This window comes from Typopeltis vanoorti, chromosome 6 (genome assembly GCF_054136105.1).
Source record: "Typopeltis vanoorti isolate ZY-2024b chromosome 6, IOZ_Tvanoo_1.0, whole genome shotgun sequence".
In the NCBI taxonomy this organism is placed as follows: domain Eukaryota; kingdom Metazoa; phylum Arthropoda; class Arachnida; order Uropygi; family Thelyphonidae; genus Typopeltis; species Typopeltis vanoorti.
The window spans coordinates 72,021,564-72,045,060 of NC_143554.1; the positions used below are offsets into that span (position 1 = coordinate 72,021,564).

General features: G+C 36.1%; 2 protein-coding genes across 7 annotated transcripts in view; one reads left to right on the forward strand and one right to left on the reverse strand.

The window, feature by feature from the left end:
- The window catches only part of LOC150105534 (uncharacterized), a 120,887-nt gene extending 109,506 nt beyond the window's left edge, over positions 1-11,381 (forward strand). For all 4 annotated transcript variants that reach the window (XM_090394252.1, XM_090394254.1, XM_090394253.1 and 1 more), the window contains exon 6: positions 11,246-11,381. In XM_090394252.1, the coding sequence (XP_090250378.1) occupies positions 11,246-11,338 (93 nt within the window). In that variant the 3' untranslated portion in view covers positions 11,339-11,381. The remainder of the gene's footprint in view (positions 1-11,245) is intronic.
- The window catches only part of LOC150105535 (uncharacterized), a 144,685-nt gene that overhangs the window by 29,143 nt on the left and 92,045 nt on the right, over positions 1-23,497 (reverse strand). Inside the window, exon 6 of one of the 3 annotated variants that reach the window (XM_090394250.1) lies at positions 11,470-11,530. The exons of 1 other annotated variant lie outside the window; for it this stretch is intronic. In XM_090394250.1, the coding sequence (XP_090250376.1) occupies positions 11,526-11,530 (5 nt within the window). In that variant the 3' untranslated portion in view covers positions 11,470-11,525. Of the gene's footprint in view, positions 1-11,469; positions 11,531-11,777; positions 12,843-23,497 lie in introns of those variants that run through there. One more of the 3 variants, XM_090394247.1, reaches the window with a different exon arrangement.

Sequence of the window (23,497 nt, forward strand, 5' to 3'; positions counted from 1 at the left end):
ATCACTAATTTTCATTAACACAGTGGAGAAAACAATGTTAGACTGATGCATCAGTTTACTGAGCTTATAGTACTTAAGCCTGGAGCTTCCATAGCTCAGTTGGTTTTGATGATGCCTTTTGGCTGAAAAGAACATGCAATTAATGGACATACCATGTCCATTCATTGCATGTGTGTTCTGAACTGAATGATATCAGTTGCACATTTAATATACTGGCCTCGTAGCCTGAAATGCCATAAATCCAAACCAACACACTTAAGCCTGTACACAGATTTATAGAATGTCTATTAATAAATTTGTAGATGGGAATGGCATATACTGAGGAAAGTTGACAAACAAAGATCTATTAAATACGTATCCTTCTCACCAAAGTTATAATGGTGAACATGTCACACTGACTTCTTGAGATAACAGCTTAGCATTTTCTGTCATTTTGATTTCATCTATAAGTTTTTGAACATATTTAAAGATTCTGTATTTCTGTGCAGCTTTGTACAATAGCAGCATGTTCTTGGAGATCAAAATTTTTAAGGCTACATGCACAGTGATACTGTCGATAGACATTGTGACCTTTTCCATCAAAGTGAAAGTTATTCTCTTCATGTTACTTCATTACTTTCCTGAATGGTGACAGTATGTGTGGGTTGGAGGAGGAGAGGACACAATAGCTAAAGATAAGGAACAATGTCTCCATTGATTGTTGGGCATCACACAGAATAATACATTTCATGAGATTGCTATAACATGTGTACTGTTTTTGTGCTTATCTTGTCCTTATAATCATGCAATAATTATACAGTTAATCCAATGGAACATTCACTGATTATTTAACATATTATGCTACAGTTATGAAGAGTTGCAAAAAGAGACTGTGCGCAAGAGGATGAGGAGTGGTTTCTTTGCATGGAGGGTGGTTGAACCTTGGAATGCATTGCCTGAGAGAGTGGTTGGAGTGGGGATGGTTAATGGGTTCAAGGAGTGGTATGATAGACTTTGTATTTCCTAAAAACAACCTCTCCCACGATGAGTCTTTTGACTCCATGGAGGCCTGGATAATAATAATAATAAAAAAATTTTTTTTTCTCCTTGCATGTTTTTATTACTGAAGGTTATGTAGGAAATGCTAAGAATAAGAGAATGTGTCAATGGCAAGTCACAAGTGAATGATGGTGGTTCAAATGAGGAACAGAAATTGAAGTAATTGATATTTTTCTGCATTAATCACATTTTGATGTACTGAATATTTGCAAACAATAACTTGATGGTCATGAACTTAAATGATTTGGATTTTGATTTTCATGTCAAATTAATGAATTTACAGGAAGAAATCAAAGAAAGTATGTTTGTCTATTTTATGTGATTTCAGTTATTTTGTATTTATTTTTCTTAAGTATTTTCTCTTAACACTGTTGCTTTCTCTTTTTTTTTTTAATGAAATTTTCTGGTTTATGTACATGGTGTTTTGTCTGCTTAGTCCAGTATGATAATAGCAGTGGAGGTAGTATTAGTCATATGACTAAGTCGCATGGTTTTCTGGAATTCTCAGTCGAGTACAAGTAACAACTTATACTCTTAAGTTTTTCTGATCCAGGATGTCTTTCATTCATCACTACACTTCGAATTTTTCAAATCAGTCCAGTAGAACTCAAGATGAAATAATGCCAGTTAACCATTTTATGAAACTGTAGCAGGCAGAGATTAGGATGCACTATTGCAGCTGTAATTACTTCTTTAACCTGATTCTGTGTAGTTACCTTGTGGGGGGGGTAAAGATATTTCGCATCAGAAAGGAGATAAATGTTCTATCATCAAACCTATTACTCCTGTATTGTTCAGTCAAGTGGTAGAGAAGGTCATCAATGGTCAAGTCTATCACTTGACAAAATACTAGCTAATCAGTGACCACAAATATGGAATGAGTTTTCCCATTCCAGAAATATAGCAGCTATTCCTGTCTACGTCTCACCCTGGACCCTTACATTTGAAGATGACACCTGATTTTTATTGAAGGTATGATATGCTATTGGAGAGCTTTTCAATAAATTACCATCGTCTGGTTTGACTTCCACCTTTCATTGAATGACCAGTTTTCTCTCAGGTCATTCATGCACATAATGCTGGATGGAAGTGCTCTCCTTTCTATTCATGCCTTGTAGTCTCAAACATCCCAGTCTTCATGGTTATCTACAACCAATGGCTGAAATACTGATCTTCATGCCATCCTTTAATGAAATAACAGCCTAGTCACCTTTTGAAACTTTTTTGCAAAAACAACTTTAACTCTCCCTTTAACTTTGATAATATTCATTTCAACAGCCAAGATCAAGTCACTCTTATTAGACTGATGTTGCCTCTGACCTTTGGCCAGAATGACTGGCCGAGTGATTAGCATATCCATTCTCCAGCCAAGAGGCTGTAGTTTCAAATCCTGCCAAGGGCATGGATGTTTGTGATTGTCCTACTAACCACTTACTATATGTACTTCTCCGATCCATGTTCTGGCACAGTATGACCTTTGATGTCATTGCACCATAAAAATCAAATAAAAAAATCTGACCTTTGTTGGCACAAACTTGTCATCTTCTATAGCACTTCTTTTTTCATTTAACTTTAAATCTGTTCAGATAAGGGATAAAAATCAATTCATCCTTAGAATACTAGTGGTGTGCTGCAGGGTTCTGTTCTTGGACCACTACTTTGCAATTTTTTCATTAACAATATAGGAAAGGATCTGAGAGGAAGTGTTCACTTGTTTGCTGATGATGCAAAGTTGGGTAGAGCAATAGTGAGTGCACAGGATGTCAACATTTTGCAAGATGATTTGGAGGACTGGGCTAAGGAAAATGGATGTCAATTTAATGTGGCAAAGTGTAAGGTTATGCATTTTGGGGTGAAAAGATTAGCAGCAGTATACCACATTGGTGGAACCGTACTCCAGGAGATTGATGAGGCCAGGGATTTGGGAGTGTCGGTGGATAGGGGGCACATCGCAAAAGTGGCTAAATCAGCTCATCCAATCACTTGGTTGCTGAAAAATAATTTAACAAGCAGAGACAAATAAGTTATTGTTCCTCTGTACCGAGCCTTGATAAGACCCCATCTAGACTACTGTGCCCAGATATGGGTGCCAGGGTTTCTTCTTGATGGGGTCCAGAGACAAGTGACCAAGATGATAGCAGGTCTATGGAATGAACCTTATGAGAACAGGTTGAAGATTTGTGGGTTGCAGAAATTGGTTGATAGGCAGAAAAGGGGTGATATGATTGAGACATTCAAATTACTGAAGGGTTTCTATAAGATTAATTCAGAAGATATTTTTGAGAATAGGACTGGTGGTGGTGGGAGGACTAGGGGCCATACATGGAAGCTGGGCAAGAATGTGGTTAGCAAGGGTGTTAGAGCTAGGTTTTTTGCTTGGAGAGTGGTGAATGAGTGGAATAAGCTGCCAGAGTCTGTTGTGGGTGCCACGACTGTGAATGAGTTCAAGGCGAGGTATGATAGATACTGTGTGAATGTTGAATAGTTGTTCTTGACATGATGTTAGGGCCTCCCTCGATGAGTCTGTCGACTCCTTGGAGTTGCTCGTGATAATAATAATAATACTGCTCTCATGTTTGGGGTAATGCACAAAAAAATAATCAACTAATTGATGTTCCTCTTTCTCTCTCTCTCAGAATCTCTCCAATCACTGTTTTACTCACAGCTTCTGCATTGCACTTTTCTACAAATTTGTGCCCTGAAAACTGTTCAGCAGAACTAGCATCTGCCATTCTTCCTAAACTGCTAAACCTAAAGTAATATGAGCAACAGCTGCCCATCATCTGTTTACTTGTTCAACTACTAATTCACCGAACATGCTACTCCCACATATCTTTTTTGTTTGTTCTCCAAAAGAGCCTTCCCCCCCCCCCATGAATTATTTCCCAAAGACTACAACCACTAGCTCTTCCAAAACATCCACAAATGGCTTCTTGCTAAGCCCTTGTCTCATATGGCAATTTCTTGTAGGTGGAAATAATTTAGTTTTTTTAATACTTATGTAATTTGTAAGGTAATTTCTTTTGTAGTTTGTGTACAATTTGTTTCCTTCCTTATACACATTTAAGCATATTTATTTGGCTATTCTCAAATTTTTTTTCCAATGGTATTCTTCACTAATCTATTTCTTTTCAGGGCTGTGCCCATGTTTCACTTCAACATAACGTGTTTAGCTAAAACACTGAATGTTCTTAAGATTCTTTGAATTAAATTTGGCTTTAAAATATTAATTGTGCCACTAATTTTAGTAACTTATGTTTTGAGTCTATTTTTCATTATCATCATAACAGGTTAAAAAGTAACTATTATTTAGAGCTATCTGTACTTCTCATTGGGTCCCTTTACTTTAAATATTATAAGTTTTGTTTCATTGGATGACATTCTCAGGCTATATTTGATAGCAATTTGTCTAGGTCATCACCTTCATTCTAACTGTACTCCTGTACTATTTACTTGTTGCTAATCTTTAAATAAATGAGCCTCTATAGACGAATCACTTTTGACAGTGCTCTTTGGTAGAAAGACCTTGGTTGAAATTCCATGGAAGACATGAACGATCTTCATCTGGACTAACTTGAGGGAAAAAAAAAATAAAAAATCAGTCTTGTACGAAGGTGGCAAGGTTTTACATTCCACAGAAACTGGCCAAAAGGCTACATACAATTGACAGCCATCCATATAGGATTAACCACTATCAGAACATTAATTAGGGTTCAAAGGAAGCAAGTTACTTGGCTATGACAAGCCAGTGAACTTAACATACCAGGGAAAAATGGTGTTTTGTGTGTGTGTATATAAATAAAATAAAGACTGGAAACAAGTTACATTCCTGCCTTGCATTTTTTTATATCCATTTGTGATGTATCACTGGTTTTTACTGTTATGGTTTTATATTATATTTTTTATAAATTGCCATTTCTTTTTATTAGCTGTAGAAGAAGTTCAATTTTGAAAAATTAGTTGAAAAGGATTTCATAATCTTTGAACAGAATATGAATAAGTTAAATTCTGTTTAATACATCATTCACCTTTTCTATATTCATTTTATTCTTCTCATAGATAACTAATATTTTTAGGAAATAAAGTTTTCAGAATTAATATTTCAGTATATATTAATACTTTCCTATATTTTGGCAATGTACATTGCCCTCATTAAGGATGACAAAAAACTATGTGCACGCAGGCACTAACACACTGGGCAAATGAAGACAGGCCCCCAAAATCAGGCATAGAGTCCTAAATGGCATCCCTTAGTAGGTTAAATAGGGTAGTCTTGGCCTTTGGGCAGTCTCACGCACATAAATTTGTTGAGGTTTGGAAAGTTTTTCCAGGGATGAGGCAGATTCGAAGAATAGCATTTTCCTATTTGTATTTGCTGTAGCGTAACAGTATGGCCTTCTCCAGCTTATCCAGTGGTGGATGTTCAAAGCATTGTGTGCTTTACTTTGGACATCCTGAGTGGCTGTATTGAAGGTTTAGATGTAGTTGTGTTCAGAAATTCTGATAGTGGCTGTCCTACCTTGTTTGGCTGTAGTTTGCAACTGCAAGGGACCTGATAGTTCCCTAGATCTACTAGGAGCAGATAAGAGATGACAATTTCTTATGTGGTCTAAGTGGTTGTAAGTTTGTATTTCCTTAGGATTTTTGTCTCTTTTTTGGATGTGCCCTAGATATATGGAATAGTAATGGATCTTGAGTAATCTCTGCTCTGAAGGGGGGTTGCAGTTACAGGGTTTTAATATGCAGATGTGTTCTCCATTTGGTGACATGGCTTCAATATGCTCTAAAATTTCTTAGTATATCTAAACAATCAATATCCCAGGACCCAGTTTACCCTAGAAAAGGAAAACGAGCCTTCCATTTCTAGACACTCTAATTACACACTAGCTTGACGGATCCAGACATTCTCCATTTACAGAAAATCTACACACACAGGTAGATATTCGCCAGCAGTCACATCCCCCCCCCAAACAATATGGGATTATAAAAAACCCTATATAACAGGCAACATTCATCTGTTCTGATAAGTACCCTAACTACTGAACTAGACTATATCCTTAACATATCCTTAACACTTTCTTAGCAAACCCCCTCCCCAAAAATATTAAACCCTGTAACCCCCTCCCCCCCTTCAGAGCAGAGATGATTCAAGATCTATCACTATTCCATGTATCTAGGGCACATCCAAAAAAGAGACAAAAATTCAAAGGAAATACAACCTTACTTACAATCACTTAGACCACAAGAAATTGGCATCTCTTATGCACTCCACCAAAGACCAGTCACATTCCCTAAACCTATTAGGTCCCATGCAGTTACAAACTATTCTAAGGCTAAACAGGCAAGACAGCCTGTTTAGCCTTAGAAAAAAAAAAGTTTGTATCAGAATTTCTGAACAAAAGGACTACACCTGGTTCGACTAGTATGTCCACTCAGGACTTGCTTATCATGCTTTGGATACCCACCACAGGATATGCTGGAAGAAGGCTCCTCTATTATATTGCAACAAATACAAATATGAAAGGCTATTTCTCAAATCTGACCTCAACAAATTTGGGTGCATCAGACTGTCCAAAATTGGGAAGCATTCATCCTAAGATTCTCAGTCCAACTGCCCCGACTACCTAATTTAGTCCACTAGGCCCATGCCTGTCTTCATTTGCCCAGTGTTAGTGCATCGAGGAGCACAAAAGGTAAATAAATATAAAGCACTGTAACATTGCCAACATATAGGAAAGTATTAATTAATATTTTGGTATACGTTATTTCCTAAAAAAATATTAGGCTTATATTATTGGTTATTACTCATAACTATCTACCAGAATCTTCTCTTTGATTTTTTTCCCCTATATAGGTGTTTAAATTTCTTTTCCATATTTCTGTCTGTATATATATTTTGGATCCAGAGGCTGATACTTGTTCTTTTATAATCTGACACATTTTGATTTACCCCCTTCACTTCTTGAAAATAGGTAATGTAACAATTTCAAGTCAGCATAATTAAATAATTCCATATTTATATAATTTTCAGGTGTTTATTTTTCATTAGAATAAGTTAATTCTAGTGTTATAGTTTCTTACTCTGTTATTATTATTTTTCTTGTAAATTTGCATAAGCATTCTATTATGTTGTTCTTTAATTTCTTTATTTAGCTACTTCAGTATAATGATTATGTTCCAACTTGATTTCAAGTTCTTTTACATAATTATTCTAGGTTACTCTATGTGAGGTTCTAATTTTCCTTTGAGCTATAACATTCTTTCTCTTTACAATTGTATAAGATTTACTGTAGTTATCTAAATAAATCTAAATACTAGAATTATAATTAATATTTCCATACTCCTTATATTATAGTATCCTCTAATACTGCTATATATAGAGAGAGATTTCTAAATGTTTAGCCTTATATGCACTAAACCTTGATTATGACATATTGTAGTATAGTAAAGTCTCTTATACTTGAGATCGCTATGCTTAGTCACAGTTCCACTCTGTCAGAAACAATTTTTTATTAATTGCTACCACAACTGCACTTCCTCAAGAATGACATTACCAGTATTATCCAGTTCAAACGACTTCTTGAACAAAACTTAGTGATAGTTTCAAAATTAAATAACGAGATGCAACATCAAAAATAGTAATTGAACTACTAATCTTATATTTTCTAAGATGGATGAATATTTCTGCAAGCAATTCTCACCACACTATGGGAATTGTTATAATGGATAGTTTGCCATAGCAAAAATTTCTTTTAGCATAGTATTGTTCATACACAATCATGGTGTTGGTACTTTTCTTCAGCAGTTTGTTTTACAGTGATGTTTGCTAATAGTCAGGTACTCTTAATATTAATCTTTCTAATCATTCAGAGAATAGGCATAATCTTTTAATTCATGGATGAAGCATTTTTATAGCCTGTTCCTTCATGTGAAAATGACTTAAAAACTGTTCATCCTTCCATTTATATTTCTGTATGAAAATTATATTTTACTTTATATAAAAATCACATTAATTATTTGTGCAAAAAGCTCAGACTAGAATGACTATAGGCATATAATTTAAGGGTAACAAAATGTGATATGAGCAGCAGATTAGCAAATGATGCTAAAAAATCCTAAGGAATTTCTTGATATGGGGCCAGTAGAAGGAAGAATGATCATGGAGGATGATGCTGATCAGTGATAATGGGAGAATGAAAAACACTGAGGAGGATAATAGAGGCATTTACTGAGCAGTTCATTAAAGTAGTCTTTAATGAACTGCTGATGATGAGTGAGCAGGCTATCACATTGGCATGAAGCAAAGCTTCTTGCCAGTTGGAGAAGCTGTTGCAAGGAGAGAGAGAGAGAGATCAGAAGAAATAAGAGGGATTCAGGAGAGTGAGACAAAAGTAGTAGTTATGAATAGATAGGCAGAGTAGGATAAGACCAGTGGCATGAATGAGAAGAATTAGAATGCAAGATTGACGAGGAGGGAGAAGCTGGAATCGAGCATAAGATTTACTGTTTTCAGTATCCACCCTACTTATGTAAATAAGTGTGATAGCCTACAATGCAAGAGAGTACTTGATAATGGAAAAATACAGGCTAGGTGGGGGAAGCCGAGGTTTGGTGTGAAGAAGTAATTTGAGAGGCATCCCAGGTTATAGAGCCAGAAATGAATGCCAGATGTATCAGAAATAAGGGGCAGATGAAATTGTTGTATTGAGTTAATTGGGATATTACTAAATATTAAGGGAACACGTCGAGGAGCAACATGTTTGACTTGGTTTGGTTATTCAACAACTCTTGCATCAGGAACAGTCTCAAAACAATGGGAAGGAGAATAATATAGGGCACCTTAAAGGAGAATCCAGGTCATTGCTATCAAACTATAGGCCAACGTATGTTGGTCTATAGTTTGGTGTGGTGGTAAAGATGACAGGCTAGTTAGAGATGACCAAAGATTACTTCATGGTGTACTTCCTACTTCCTGTAGGAAGACAGAGTATTTTGTGTCCACTGCACATCATGAAGTACTTCGTCTTCCTACATGCATGTTTTCATTCCCATGGAGTTGCTTCAGTGACAAGGCAATTTATTATGCTAGATATGTTTCTTTTATTAAACCAAAATATGATTAATAATCACGGTCTGTGTATACACATCTGGTTTGGATAATGCTTTTATCTCAAATATGGCCAGTATATTACTTCCAAGCCTCCATGGAGTCCAAAGAACTCATCATGGGAGGTTGAATACTCACAGATCACAACTATCATACCCTCCTTTGAACATATTTAATGTTGGAGCACTCATCACCTTCTGGTAATGCATTCCACTCATTCACCCATCAAGCAAAAATCTTTTCCCCCTCTTTCTTCACATGATCCTTGTATAGCCTTCAGGGATGACCTCTATGGTTCTTACATTACCCATTATCCTATACAATAATTCTCTGTCTATTGGGTAGGCTCCTCTCACCAGCTTACACATCTCAGTCATATCACTCCTCTTCTTCCTCCTACTTGCCACCGAAGTTCACATTCCTTCAATCTGTTCTCATACTCAAGATTCTAGAGTCCAGAGACAGTCTTGGTTATTTGTTTCTGCACTCTCTCCATAGAAATCCAAATGAGGCCTAATTAGCACCTTATAGGATGGAACTGTCAGTGTTCTTTACATTATAGAAGTTTTTTTTTTTTTTGAGTAACCCTTACAACTTTTGTGATTTGTCCCCTGAACCACAGTTCCCTATCCACCAAGATGACCAGATTCTTTTATTATCTCCACCTACTGAAGCAAAGTTCCTCCAATATTAAACCTCATTCCATCTTCTCTGGCCAAAATACATAACTTTCCTCTTAGCAACATTAAAATGACAACCTCCCAAAGCACCAACCTATTCAATTCCACTTGTAACAACACATCAGAATTTCTTGACATTATTCTTCCTAATTTACCATAATCAGCAAACAATATCTTTCACCCTGTAAACTATATCACTGATATATAATTCCCACTCATCACCTTTCTTCTGTGGACCACTACACCTCTGTATGCAACCAGCCTTATAACCAAGCTACCAAATGATATCCAACCCCTCCTAACTGTTGATTATTTCAACAGTAGTTTATCATGGTACTCGATCAAATGCTTTAGCAAAATCCAAGTAAATCACTGCATAAGCATCTCCTCTCCATCCAAATAGATAGAGAATCATGAGTTGCTAACCAACCCATGATTCTCTATCGAAAGCATTTCATTCTCATCAATCCACATTTATATTCTACCTCAAACCAACCTCTCTAACACCTTCACTTGATATATACACTGGCCTACAGTTTAGCACTACTGACTTGGAGTCTCCCTTATGCAGCAGCACTAAATATGGAAATAAACAGAATTAGCAAAGCTAGTAGTAACAGTAAAGGAAGTCAGCTGAATAAATTTATATTGAAATAAATTAACACACTAAATTATACAAAACTGTGTTCAAACCAATTTTAATTGACAGATCTGAGAACTGGGTTAGAAATAACACACTTGATCAAAGATTGTAGACTACAGATGTGAAAGTTCTGAGAAGCTGCTGTCAGATCTATGCAGTGTTTGATGTGATAAGAAGGGTAGTGATATTGAAATTGTGAGGAAGTTTTTTTTGTAGAATAGTGAGATAGAACAAGAGATCATTCCTTTAAGCTATATAAAGAGGTGGTGAAAAAGGCAAGGACTAAAAAACAGTTTATTACCTGAGCGTGCATGGAAAGTGGGAAACATGAGTAAAGCACAGTTTAATGAGCAATGTTTTGGCAAGATTAAATGCAGTGTCTTTGATTTCATGGATCTGACAATAAAGATACCTCATGAAATGTTTTGTGATTCCTGTTAACAATGAAAGTGCATTTAATTTTTAGTATTAAATTTAGATAATAACACAAACATTAGAGTTTTAATTAGATAAGTCCACTCACTATAGCAAACTATCATAAATTACAAAAAAAAAAAAAAAAAAAACCTGACCAACATCCCAGAGTAATAAATGCTATTCTAAAGGAAATTCACTGTAATAACTTCCATACAAATTGTTGCTTTGTCACTATAAGTTTGATATAGTGAGTGTCAATAATAAGAAATACATATCTGCAGGTGGAAGTTTTTCTATAAAAAAAAATTCTGCTAAAGGTTTAATTTAAATAATTTTTTTTTTTTTTTTTTTTTTTTACAGCTACGACAAGTTGTAAGAAAATGCTCAAATCCAGATCCGATAAAACGACCGGCATCATCTGAAGTGTCTGACATGTTACATGGCTATTTGTGAAACTTTCTGAAGTGCGTGTAATGTGGTTTTCAATGCACAAACAACAAAAAAAAGTGAATAAATTAAATAAATGCTCAAATTTGTTTTAAGACATGAGGATTTTTTCATGCCTATAAAATCCACTACCTTACTTTTCTTCTGGATAAGAAACTTGATAGAGTAAGTCTTTAGGACCTCCTGTACTTCCTTAATCTAGAACAGCAGAAGTAATGTTCCTTGGTCATAAAGAAATTCTCATCCTCAGAGTTAAAACATCAAAAGACAACACTGTATTATATTAGAATGTAAAAAAATGTGTGTTTTAGGATATTATGTGGTAAGAGTAAAAGACATTCTGTATTGCTGTGAATGTTATTCTTGTTTATAGAGGTTTAGAAACATACACTTAAAGCTAAAACATTTTAAAAAGAAATTTAGTTTTAAGTCCTCTGGAATAATTATGCATACATCCTGTTTTTATTGCATGTTTAGCCTTAATTCTGCTACTCTCAATATTTATATCACAAAAGCCATATTATGATTGAGAATACACTGAAATTTTAACATGTCTTTACATTAAGAAATTGTTTAGTGTGGATGTGAGTAAATTTCTATTTTTATACACTTATACGATTTTGACATCTGTAAATATTGTTTCATAAAATCTTCTGATTCTGTTAAGATGCTGTTGAAATTTGAATTTTACAAAGCTTCACTTTATAAAATAGGGATTATGGCTGACAACCATTGGTATAGTATTTAAGCAAAGTTTTAGAATGGCTTTTAAATACTGTTTTCATAAATATGATTTTCAGTCAACGTTTCTAACATTGTTTTGGTGTAAGAGAAAAATTATTTTTCTCTCTGTAAAAAGTTAACTTATTAATCATTGTTATTAAAATATTTAAAACTGGTCTTAAATCCTTAACGTCTTATTCTTACATACATATATACATACTGTAATTTATTAACCAAAGTGCAGTTAATTGGAAATGTAGTTTTGATTTCAATAATTTTTCTGAAGAGATCTGAGGCAACTTAATTTACATTAGAATGGGAAATAAATTTGATATAGTTAGACTTCATCCACTTAAGTTAAAATTTCAAAAACAAGGTTAATATGTTATCACATGAATAAGTTGTATATAAAATAATTTTTATGTACAACACCTTATTTGTGTAGACTTTTGCAGTAATAGAATGAGATACTTGGGAATCTTCTGAAGTTTAAATAAGATGGGAAAAGTACTCTGAACCCTTTTTAACCTAACACAAAGAAAAGAAATTTTCATATAATTGGCCAAAACAAAGTACTTTTATAGGGTTATGTTCTTGAATTCCTCCCTGCCCCCTTACACACAAAGTGTACATCTGAAATGCATGAAAAAAAGTGAGGGGGAGATTACAATCACTATACATGCTCTTACATAAAAATAATCATTTGTCCTAATGAGAATGATGATGTGGCTTCATTTGTCCTAAGAAATAACAGAGTTGGTCATCACTTGAAACTTGTTAAGTTTTCCTAGTTATGAAAAATTAAACTCTTTAGATCACAATAAAGATCAAGAAAAAAAATGAATTTCAGAACTTTTCTGCATGTAATGTATTATTACTTTAATACCATAAAATTAATTAAATTCTTTAGTGAAGAATGAGATGAATTTATGCTCCTAATGTCAACTAAACACTCTACTCAGCCAGTACTTCCCCATTATCCCATTTTTATCATATCACCGCCTTTCTGCTTAAGTTTAAAATGCAATTTATTTCAACCCCTCTCTCACAATGAACACTGAGATTCTGATACTACCTTCTTTACTTATCACAATGGAAACTAGGTATTTGCATGCAACAGTTGATGAATGGTTTGAACAATGTTTAGGACAGTGATACAACCATTACATTATATCCATTGGTCATAGTCCTACTCATTATTATATAGGCATCCTTAGAGTCCAAAGACCCATCATGGGAAGCCCACACTAACTCTAACACTACTCTCCAAACAAAATGTTATTCTTCAAGCAATAGCTAACCACACGCTCACATAATCTCCGAGGTGATCCTTTCTTTTCCATCCAGTCATGTACTGAAACATTTCTTTAGCATCTTCTTCTGCAGCTTATCCCACTTAAGTAGGGTCGCTGTTTCCAATGAGTTTCCTCCACATCCTCCTGTCTTGGGCTGTAACCGCATCCAAGTTCATCATCCTCAGGTCTTCCTCCAGCTACACACACTTCCTCCTCCCCTGCACATTATCTGCATGACCTTTCTTCCCACATACTTGTCCTCCCTCCTCATCACATGACCAAAACCATCTCAACCTTGTCTTCTGTATCGTCACTCCTAAGCATTTTTTTAGCGTGTACTCTATTAAAAAAAAACTTTCAGCAACTCATGTCTATCATATTTCCTCTTTTCTACCATCAGCTACGGTCACCATTTCGGTCATGTACTTCTGGATCTTTTCCACTTCCCCATCCCCCGGTGACCAAATCTGTACAGAATACAGATATGCCTGAATAACCTCATTACCCCCTTCATGTCAATTGGTTTAGCATCAAAGCAATCCTTTGAACTATTTCGTCCAACTATGTTATATGTCCTCTGAACATATAACATAGTTGTTATATCTTCAGAGGACACAGTGGATGCTCCCAGTGGCTTTGTACTCAGTGGTATCAGACTTCATATTCAACATTCTAGACTGAAACATCTTAATTCCTCTTATCTGGATCTTTCCAAAATTTCTCCAAAAACTAGATGACTAAATCTGTGTACAACATTCCATATATACCACATATAGCCCCTTTGATATCAGAACTAAAATTTCTCTATTTTGAAAGGCTGCATATGAAATGTCATACACCTCATATGATCTTCAAGGTGATCCTTTGTTCTTTATTATCCAGTCATGCACTGAAAAATTTCTCCTTCTCATGATTACTAGAAATGTGAGGAGAGCCCTGTGGCTTATGGCAATGTAGTGCCTAAATTTCAGATCCCTTATCTCCACCACCACCATGATTTTTAATATACTACTAATTATTTTATATACAGCATTCTATCTTTGTCTTCCAATTTCACACCCTTATTATGTAACACTGAATTAAGAGCCCTGCTTCTGTGAACACACAGGCAGTATAGTCAGATCCTTCCAAAGAACCACAGCTTCTTCAAATCTTTGGTTCTCCCCATCTTTGAATTATGTGCAAACAATAGCATATTCAGTTTAAGCCTCTCTTTTAATGTCATTGGTTCCTTCCAAAGTAGCAGCATCAACGTGAAGCAGTTTAGTTGTGAGAGTCCTTGAAAAACTGTTTTGAGTTGTGAGAAGAATAGTAAGGAAGTTAATAAAGAGGATATTCTTCAGAACTAAATACTGGCATTATTATTGTTTAATCTTGACATTGATAAGATACAAATATGGTCAATAATGGAGGTAATTTCGATTAAAAAAAAAGATCGTGCATTTGTCCAGTTTGGACTTATTAAGTATGGGTATGGATGTTTGTATAAGTGAAGCATTAGATATAAACAGAAATCCAAAAGTTGCCCAACTGGTTCATGCATGCTACAGAGAAGAGTACAAAAAAAAAAAAAAAAAAAAAAAGGTGAATTTTTATGTCTGTACACAAATGTGTAAGAAACAAAGCGGTCGAGTTTGCCTTAGTGAATATGTTGTGGCATCAGAGTATTGGTATTAGAGCTACGTGGCTCTCTTGCCTGAATGTACAAACCCTTTACACTCAATTCCAAGCAGTACATCCATCTCAGGGGAGGGAGTGATGCTAATGATATCAGCTGATTTAAGTCCAGTAAGGGTGGATAGCTATGACTGCAATATTAGTAACAGTTTTCCATGTAGTAGCAAGATTGAAGCTAATTGGTATGAAGTGGAGCCTAATAAAATCAAAATACATGGTCAGGTGTTGCTACAGAGCCAGTAGATCAACTGCTAGTGATGATGAAATGCACTGACAAGTAAACTTAATGGGTACTAAATGATTAATCATCATTTGTGACTAATTATCCTAATAGTGATTGTTTAGTTCTAGTTGAGAGGCTTATACGCTGGTTAAACATGATAACTAATATTTAAGGAATTGACAGCGTATACTAGAAATATAGATTAAATAAACTTTAATATATACTTTCCGATATTTCAGCGAACGTCACGCTGCCATCTTCTTGGGAACTTACTACAAAGACACGTGCACACAAGTACTAATAACAGCAAATGAGACTGAAGCTAGGAAGCTAGCGTTTTCCTAAAGTCCTGATGGTGGCCCCCTGGCGGGCTATATTGGTAGTTCTTGGCCTCTGGGCTGAAGTTCTTCTGATAAAAGTTTCCCAAATTTGGGGCAGTCTCATGCATCCAAATTTGTTGAGGTTTGGCATGTTCCTAAGGGCCGAGGCTGATTCCATGAATAGTCTTTCATACTTGAACTTGCTGCGGTTCACCACTTTCCCCACCCTTGGCCAACTTCTTCATGGAGACTTTTGAAGAGAAAGCCATAAACTCAGCCCCACAAAAACCTACCATATGGCTTCGCTACGTTGATGATGTTTTCGCTATTTGGCCACATGGCCCGGATTCACTCCTCTCCTTCCTAACACACTTGAACAACCAACGCCCTAGAATCAAATTCACCCTGGAAAAAGAGGAAAACAATAACCTCCCCTTCCTAGACACACTAGTCACCCGCCAACCTGATGGAACCTTGGTTTTCTCAGTTTATAGAAAACCCACCCATACAGGCAGATACATTCACCAACAATCCCACCACCTCCCCTCACAACAATATGGAGTTATTAAAACATTATTCAACAGGGCAAAAATAATCTGTTCTAATGATCAAGCCCTAACCACTGAACTAAATCACATCCGTGACACTTTCTCAGCTAACGGCTACACCCTCCAAAAAATACTTAACCCAGTTATCCACAACCCACCACCCCCTCCCCTTCACAAAAAAGATTACTCTAAATCCATCACCATTCCCTACATCCGAGGCACCTCGGAAAAAATCAATAAAATCTTAAAAAAACATGACTTGACCACTTGTTACAGACCACATAGAAAACTGGCATCCCTTATCCGCTCCACCAAAGACCAACCACTTCCCCTAGACCTACCTGGTGTATACCAGGTCCCTTGCAGCTGTAAACTGTCCTACTTTGGCCAAACAGGCAGGACAGCAAATATCAGAATCTCAGAACACAAGGATTACATCCGATTTCACCAGTACAGCCACTCTGGGCTTGCAGACCACACTCTGGATACTCGCCACAGAATAAGATGGAAGAAAGCCACAGTAATACACCGCAGCAAGTTCAAGTATGAAAGACTATTCATGGAATCAGCCTCGGTCCTTAGGAACATGCCAAACCTCAACAAATTTGGATGCATGAGACTGCCCCAAATTTGGGAAACTTTTATCCGAAGAACTTCAGCCCAAAGGCCAAGAACTACCAATATAGCCCGCCAGGGGGCACCATCAGGACTTTAGGAAAATGCTAGCTTCCTAGCTTCAGTCTCATTTGCTGTTATTAGTACTTGTGTGCACGTGTCTTTGTAGTAAGTTCCCAAGAAGATGGCAACGTGACGTTTGCCGAAATATCGGAAAGTATATATTAAAGTTTATTTAATCTATATTTCTAGTATACGCTGTCAATTCCTTAAATATTAGTTATCAGTGATTGTTTAGCTGTGAAATCTGAAGAAAAGAATGAAACCAAATTTACTGAGCTGCTGCATAATAACTTCCTTAAGCAACATGTAACAGAAGGAACTCAAAGTCAAACAACATTAGACAAGATTATAGTGTCAGGATTTTAGTAAAAAAATTTTTTTACTGTTCTGCCTCAAATTGTTGACAGTGATCATGCTATACTGAACCTAAGAAGTGGCTAAATGTATGGATATTCCATTCAAAGAAGGTTGTGTGCTGCACCTGAAAAGCAGGAAATAAATGACCAGTTGAAGAGAATGCTAGGTTTAATCCCATGATATCAGTTGCTAGACAGGAAGGATATTGACATGAGAAATATTTAAAAAGTACATCAATGATGCAGTATCAGAATGTGTCCTTAGAGTTCAAAGAATAAACAAGATTGGGGGGGGGGGGGAGGAGGAAGGGGAAAGGATGTGCAATCTTTTTTAAGCAGGGGATTCTAAGAAAAAAAGGTGATGTGGAAGGAATACTGTGTGCATAACAATGTCAGTTAAGGAATAATAAATTTAGTTTAATCCTTTATCCAAGTGTAAGCAAAAAAGTTTGCACCTGAAAATATCTTCAGGACTGGGGTAAGGTGGTTATAACCACTTTAATGCCACAAGAAACTCGGTCCTGTCTGATCTCTTGAAAGAAAGAGCTTGCATTCCTCCCCCCCCCTTTAACTTCAGTAATACTGAAATATCCAAACATGATCAGATTTCTCGACTTGGACTGACCTGTACCTCCAATCTTTCCTGGCACAACCACATTTCAACTATAGCTTCTGCAGCTGACAATGTACTTTTTGCACAAGACACACCTTCACAACTCTATATGAAGCCCAAATCCACCTAGGTATGGAATATTGCTCCCATCTTTGGAGTGGTGTAGCAAAATCCTCTCTAAGATTGCTTGATTCTATCCAGAGAGGGAAATCTGACTAATTAATGATCCCCCTCTCACATACCCACTTCACAGTTTCTGCCATGCCTCTTCTACAAATACTTTCATGGACAGTGCTCTGCTGAATTGGCCACTGTTATTCCAACCATCGAACCAACTTCACTGCCTCCTCCTTCATCCCATCCACTTCTGTCCTTTGGAATGGTCTCCCCACTCTGACTTCCCCAAAGATTATAATCCTCAGCTGTTAAACAAAATGTGAGCAGATTTCTTCTATTCCTCTTACCCACACATGGCACTATTTATATATATATATCCTGACTGTATAAATAAATTAAAAAATCTTTACATCTTCAGGAGGGAAATCATCATATAAAAACTAATAGTGTCAGAAAACGGAATACTAGTAAATAGCGAAACAATTTCAAAACTGACTAAAATATCAGACTTGTATTTCATTATTCCTGATTTTTTTCAAGAAAGTGTATGGAATTCTTGACAATCGATCTGGATTTTCCAATATAGGCAGTTTATAAATGTGAAAGAAATTATGCAGTTCTGTGAAGTTGAGATCAATAGAATAGTATATCTAATAGGCTATTGATACAGGCCAGGGAATGTGGAAAGCACTGATTATGAGAATGCTTAGACAAATTAGTTGAGCAAGTGAAAGGAGGATGATCCTAATGGGATATATTTTAATTATAGAAATGTGGAGTTTGAGTTTCTGCATAATAACTATCTTAAGCAGCATGTGATGAAAGCATGGGTTTTTTGGGTGTTAGATTTGGCGACATCCTCACAGGATGTGGTTGTGAATGAGATATCAATACTGGCACCTGTTGGTGAGAGTGATCATGAGGTATTGGTTTGGAAGGTAGTCAAACAGGAAAAGGTTGTTATCACAACCACATCCTGTGAGGATGTCACCAAATCTAACACCAGGCCAGAAAAGTGACAAGCATGGTTAAAAGGAAAAAAGTAGAATATGAGAGGAGATTGGACAGTCAGGTCAAAGTAATCCACAGAATTTTTCTGCTATGTGGCAAGCAAGAGGAAAAATAATTATCAGAAGCTGACACTGTTGGATAGTTATGGTAGCAGAGTAACCATAGCAAATGATACAGTGGAATTATTTAATGAACACTTCATCAGTGTATATCATACTGGTATGAATGAAGCTGTGCAACATGTAGCAGGATAAGCAAGGATTGGCAGAAGTAAAGGTTAAAGAATCAAGTGTTGCTTGGGTTAGATGTTAATGAGGCTGTGGGAATGGATGACATATTGCCACATATTTTTAAAAGAACGTGCAAATGAGTTAACCATGCCCTTGACCTAGTTATTACAGTGGGGAAGGTTCCCAAGGAGTGGAAAGAAGACAAAATAGGGTCTCTCCACAAGCATGGTTCTAAGACAGAAGTTTCCAATTATAGACCAGTCTGTTATATCTGCAGTTGTGGTCAAAGTGTTGGAGAAAGGGGTTAAGAATAGCATACAGGATTGGGTTGAAAGACAAGATTCTCTATGATGGTTAGCATGGGTCTGTGAAGGGCAAGTCTTGTTTTAGCAATCTGCTTACATTTTATGATAAAGTGACAAAAATGTGTTGGATATGGGAGATTCGTATACAGTGATTTTCTTGCACTTTGCAAAGGCATTTAATAATTACCAAATGACAAACTGATATATAAACTGCAGAAAATGTAATCAGATGATTGGTTATATGGATTGAGGTTTGCCTTTCTGAAAGACACCAGCAAGTTGTGTATGATGGAGCAGTGTCTCAGAAAAGGAAGGTGATCAGGCAGCATATCTTGGGATTCTGTTCTTGGATCCCTACTGTTTAACATATTTGTTAATAATATTAGATATATGAAGAGCCAAAGGCTTCAATTTGGCGACATATGACTTGTTTAAGTTAAGGGATATTACATCCGATATCATTTCTTAACCGAATAAGAAACTCAAAGAGTTTCATGCCGAATATAGTAGAAACTATATATATAAAGTTCGGCAATTCCAAGCGTAAGCAAATACCTGGATACTGCAGCAACTGACCCTTAAGGTAGTGCAAGCTGAGGCAACTCATGTCAAAGGTGGAGCATAATAATTTCATAATAATTTATTAGGACACCTCTCGGCAATACTCATAGAAGGGTTGTAAGTTCTGTTCGCTACAAACTTGGTATTAACTAGGTCTACCTCCTCACTGATGAGACCTCAATAAAGGTTGAAACCAGTCTGGGTAGTGACCTTCTCTCATAATGTAGAACAGTAATACAGCTCCTATGAGCTAAGTTCACATTATGGGTAAATATCAAGATTAGTGATCGGAGCTTGCTCCAATCACTAATCTTGATATTTACCCATAATGTGATATTTACACATGAGTTGCCTCAGCATGCACTACCTTAAGGGCCAGTTGCTGCAGTATCCAGGTATTCGCTTACGCTTGGAATCGCCGAACTTTATATATATAGTTTCTACTATATTCGGCATGAAACTCTTTGAGTTTCTTATTCGGCTAAGAAACGATATGGGATGTAATATCCCTTAACTTAAACAAAATTTGTTAATAATATTTCATGGGGATCTTCAACTGTTTGTTGATGATGCAAAGTTACATAAAAGTATCAGGTAATGTTAATTGTGAGTACAGATATAGTGTGAATGAACTAAAGAGAAGATATGATGTGATGAGTAATATTTGGCTTCCCTCAATGAGTCCCTGATGCCCTGGAGGCCTCCTGTAATAATAATAATATTGTGAATGAATGCATGGTGGAGGGTGGTTGTATAGTTATCTGAAGCAGCACAGTTATTAGAAGTGGTGTAGAGATGTAAGTAAAACAATACAATTGAAAGACAATTGTATCGTTTCACTGTTGTGTATACAAGCTGTGTTGTGCTCTGATGATGTTGATTTGAAATTCAGTGAAATATAAGCAGTTAATAAAGCATCCTTTGATAAAATAGTTTGATGTTGTTAATACTGTTAATAAGTCATGAAGCAATTAATCATATATTTTGTCTTATTTGCCTTGATCTCATACTAGATTGCTTCAAATGAACAGCCAGCCTCCCACCTATCTCCTATTCTTTTTTTGGTAAAATTCATCTGCTATCATCAGCAGTACCGCTTCCCATCCTATCGTTCCTGAATATATTAAACCATTCACATTCTATCCCTCTAACTACATCACTTGCTGTTAGTGAAGTTTAACTAATGCCTATAACTTTGGGCAACATTACACTAACCAGTGCTAAAAACTTCATTTCATTCCTGATACTTCTGTCATTAGTATATAGAAACTGCAACATCTCTTGAGGCACACACCAATCACCTTTACTTCCTGAATTTGACTACCCTATTCAATATTTTTACTAGAAGCTTGATTCCACACTTGGTCATTCTCACACTCACTCACCTCATGGGTGTCTTCACCCTAATTGCTTAAGTTTTCCTGACTTTCACCTCACATGCTCAGTGAACAAAGCTCTCTAGACACCTAATACTAAAACCATTTAGATGCAATCTGTCAGCATTATACAAATTTCTTTCCATCAAACTCAGACCATAGCCGCAGAAATTCTACATTATTCCTTGTGCACAATCTACGTATTGATTCATTCACTATCAATGCTCTTCTCCTCCTCAGAGCATGGCAAGAGACTTACAATCTTCACCTTCTCACTCTTCATTTTTGCTTTGCCCAACAACCCCTTAACATCTTCTCCCATACAATACTTCTCACCTCTGAGATCATTAGTGCCAGCCAAGACAATTAGCTCATTTGCCTTACCTTTCTACAGTTGGATAGCAAGACTAATTTCATTAATTTTTGCACCAGGAAAAATTGATTTTGATTTTGTTAGACTTTCATTAAGTATTCTGCTGATTGTAGAGCGTTCATACATAAATTTCTCCTTACTTTGTTTTTCTCATTTGTTTTCACATAATCTTGATTCTTACTTCAGTCCACCACCTGCTTCTTTCTCTTATCAGCCCTGCTAATCTCTTTCAGCTTCTGCAACTTTTCAATTTTGCACTTAATCCTGTGAAGGACAATATACAACTATTTCCTCATTTAGGTCCATCCCATTCTCCTGCAATTCCACCACTTCATGTTGAACATTAATTCCAACATTACATTTTCTATTCTACCATCAAAACTAACATTTGCTTTATTCTTGCCATTTAACTGGCACTCACTCTCAAAACACTTAATACCCACTCGCTCACAAATTTCACTCTGCTTCCATAAATCCTTTAATTTTCATGATGAATCCATCTTACACATTGCACTACATGCAATCACTTAGTCAAATCACCCAAACATGAGTCTTTATTGCCATAGCTCTACCATGCACTGATGACATACTGACAGTATGGTATTTAAACAAAAAATACACAGTTTACTTCCAAACTAAATAACTCAGTCAATCACATACCTGTAGAAAACACAAACTACGAGTTAACCTAATAATATGAAAAAATGACTTATCTTTCAGCAGTGTTAATAACGACAAACACATACAATGCATCACCTGCTTCGGGCATCAGTAAACAAACTAATAATTCTTAGATATATGAAGAGCCAAAGTAATAATTCTTCATTCCATGACCTCTCTTACACTTTAGGCTGCATAGATCCACTCATCCCCATCCTTCCTAAACATTCTGGTTCCCTTGACTGCACTTCCAAACTCTTATTGAACTATGCAGGAAAGGATGGTGTGGAGTGAGTTTCATCGAAAGAAGGAAACTCACTCCACACCATCCTTTCCTGCACACAGGTTCATTCACAACAACCATAGCTCTTCATCTTAATTGATCTTAACATCATACCATGGCAACAAACTCAACTTTTACTTTCCCACTCTTTTTATTCATTTGCACCAACAACTCTTTCATATCTTTTTGCATTCCACACACGTATCACCTGCTAGATAATTAGTATCTGTCATAATAATCATCCTTCATCTTACCTCTCTGCATGCTTATGGCATCACTAACATCCTTAATCTCACCTCCAAGGAAATGCTCTCCTAAAATACTCCTCTTATCATGGAATTACCATACAAAATTCGATCCTGTTGTCCCCTTTTGCTCTTTCATACTCTGCTTTCTTTCCCATTGCATCTCTCTCCTGTTGTTCACTTGCAGAGAACTTCTCATATGCACACTATTTCTCTCATTATCTCTTCCCCAAAGAAAATTCCTCCCATTTCTGTCTCAGATATATATGTGAAGTTCCTAGTACTTGCAACTTATCTTATTATGAACAAACTAGAGGGGGATCCGCAAATGTCTATCTACAAGAACAATATATCCACCTGCTACAATTATGGTCAATCAGGTCTAGCAGACTATTCCTCAGACACTCTTTACAGAATCAAATGGAAAAAAAAATTAGTATGCTTCATAAACATAATTTATTAATTTATTTTTGAATCAGCATATCTTAAAACCCAATCCAACCTTAATAAATATGGTTGTGTGAAACTTCCCAAGATATGGGGAATAACTCAGACCTCTAGTCCAATGACT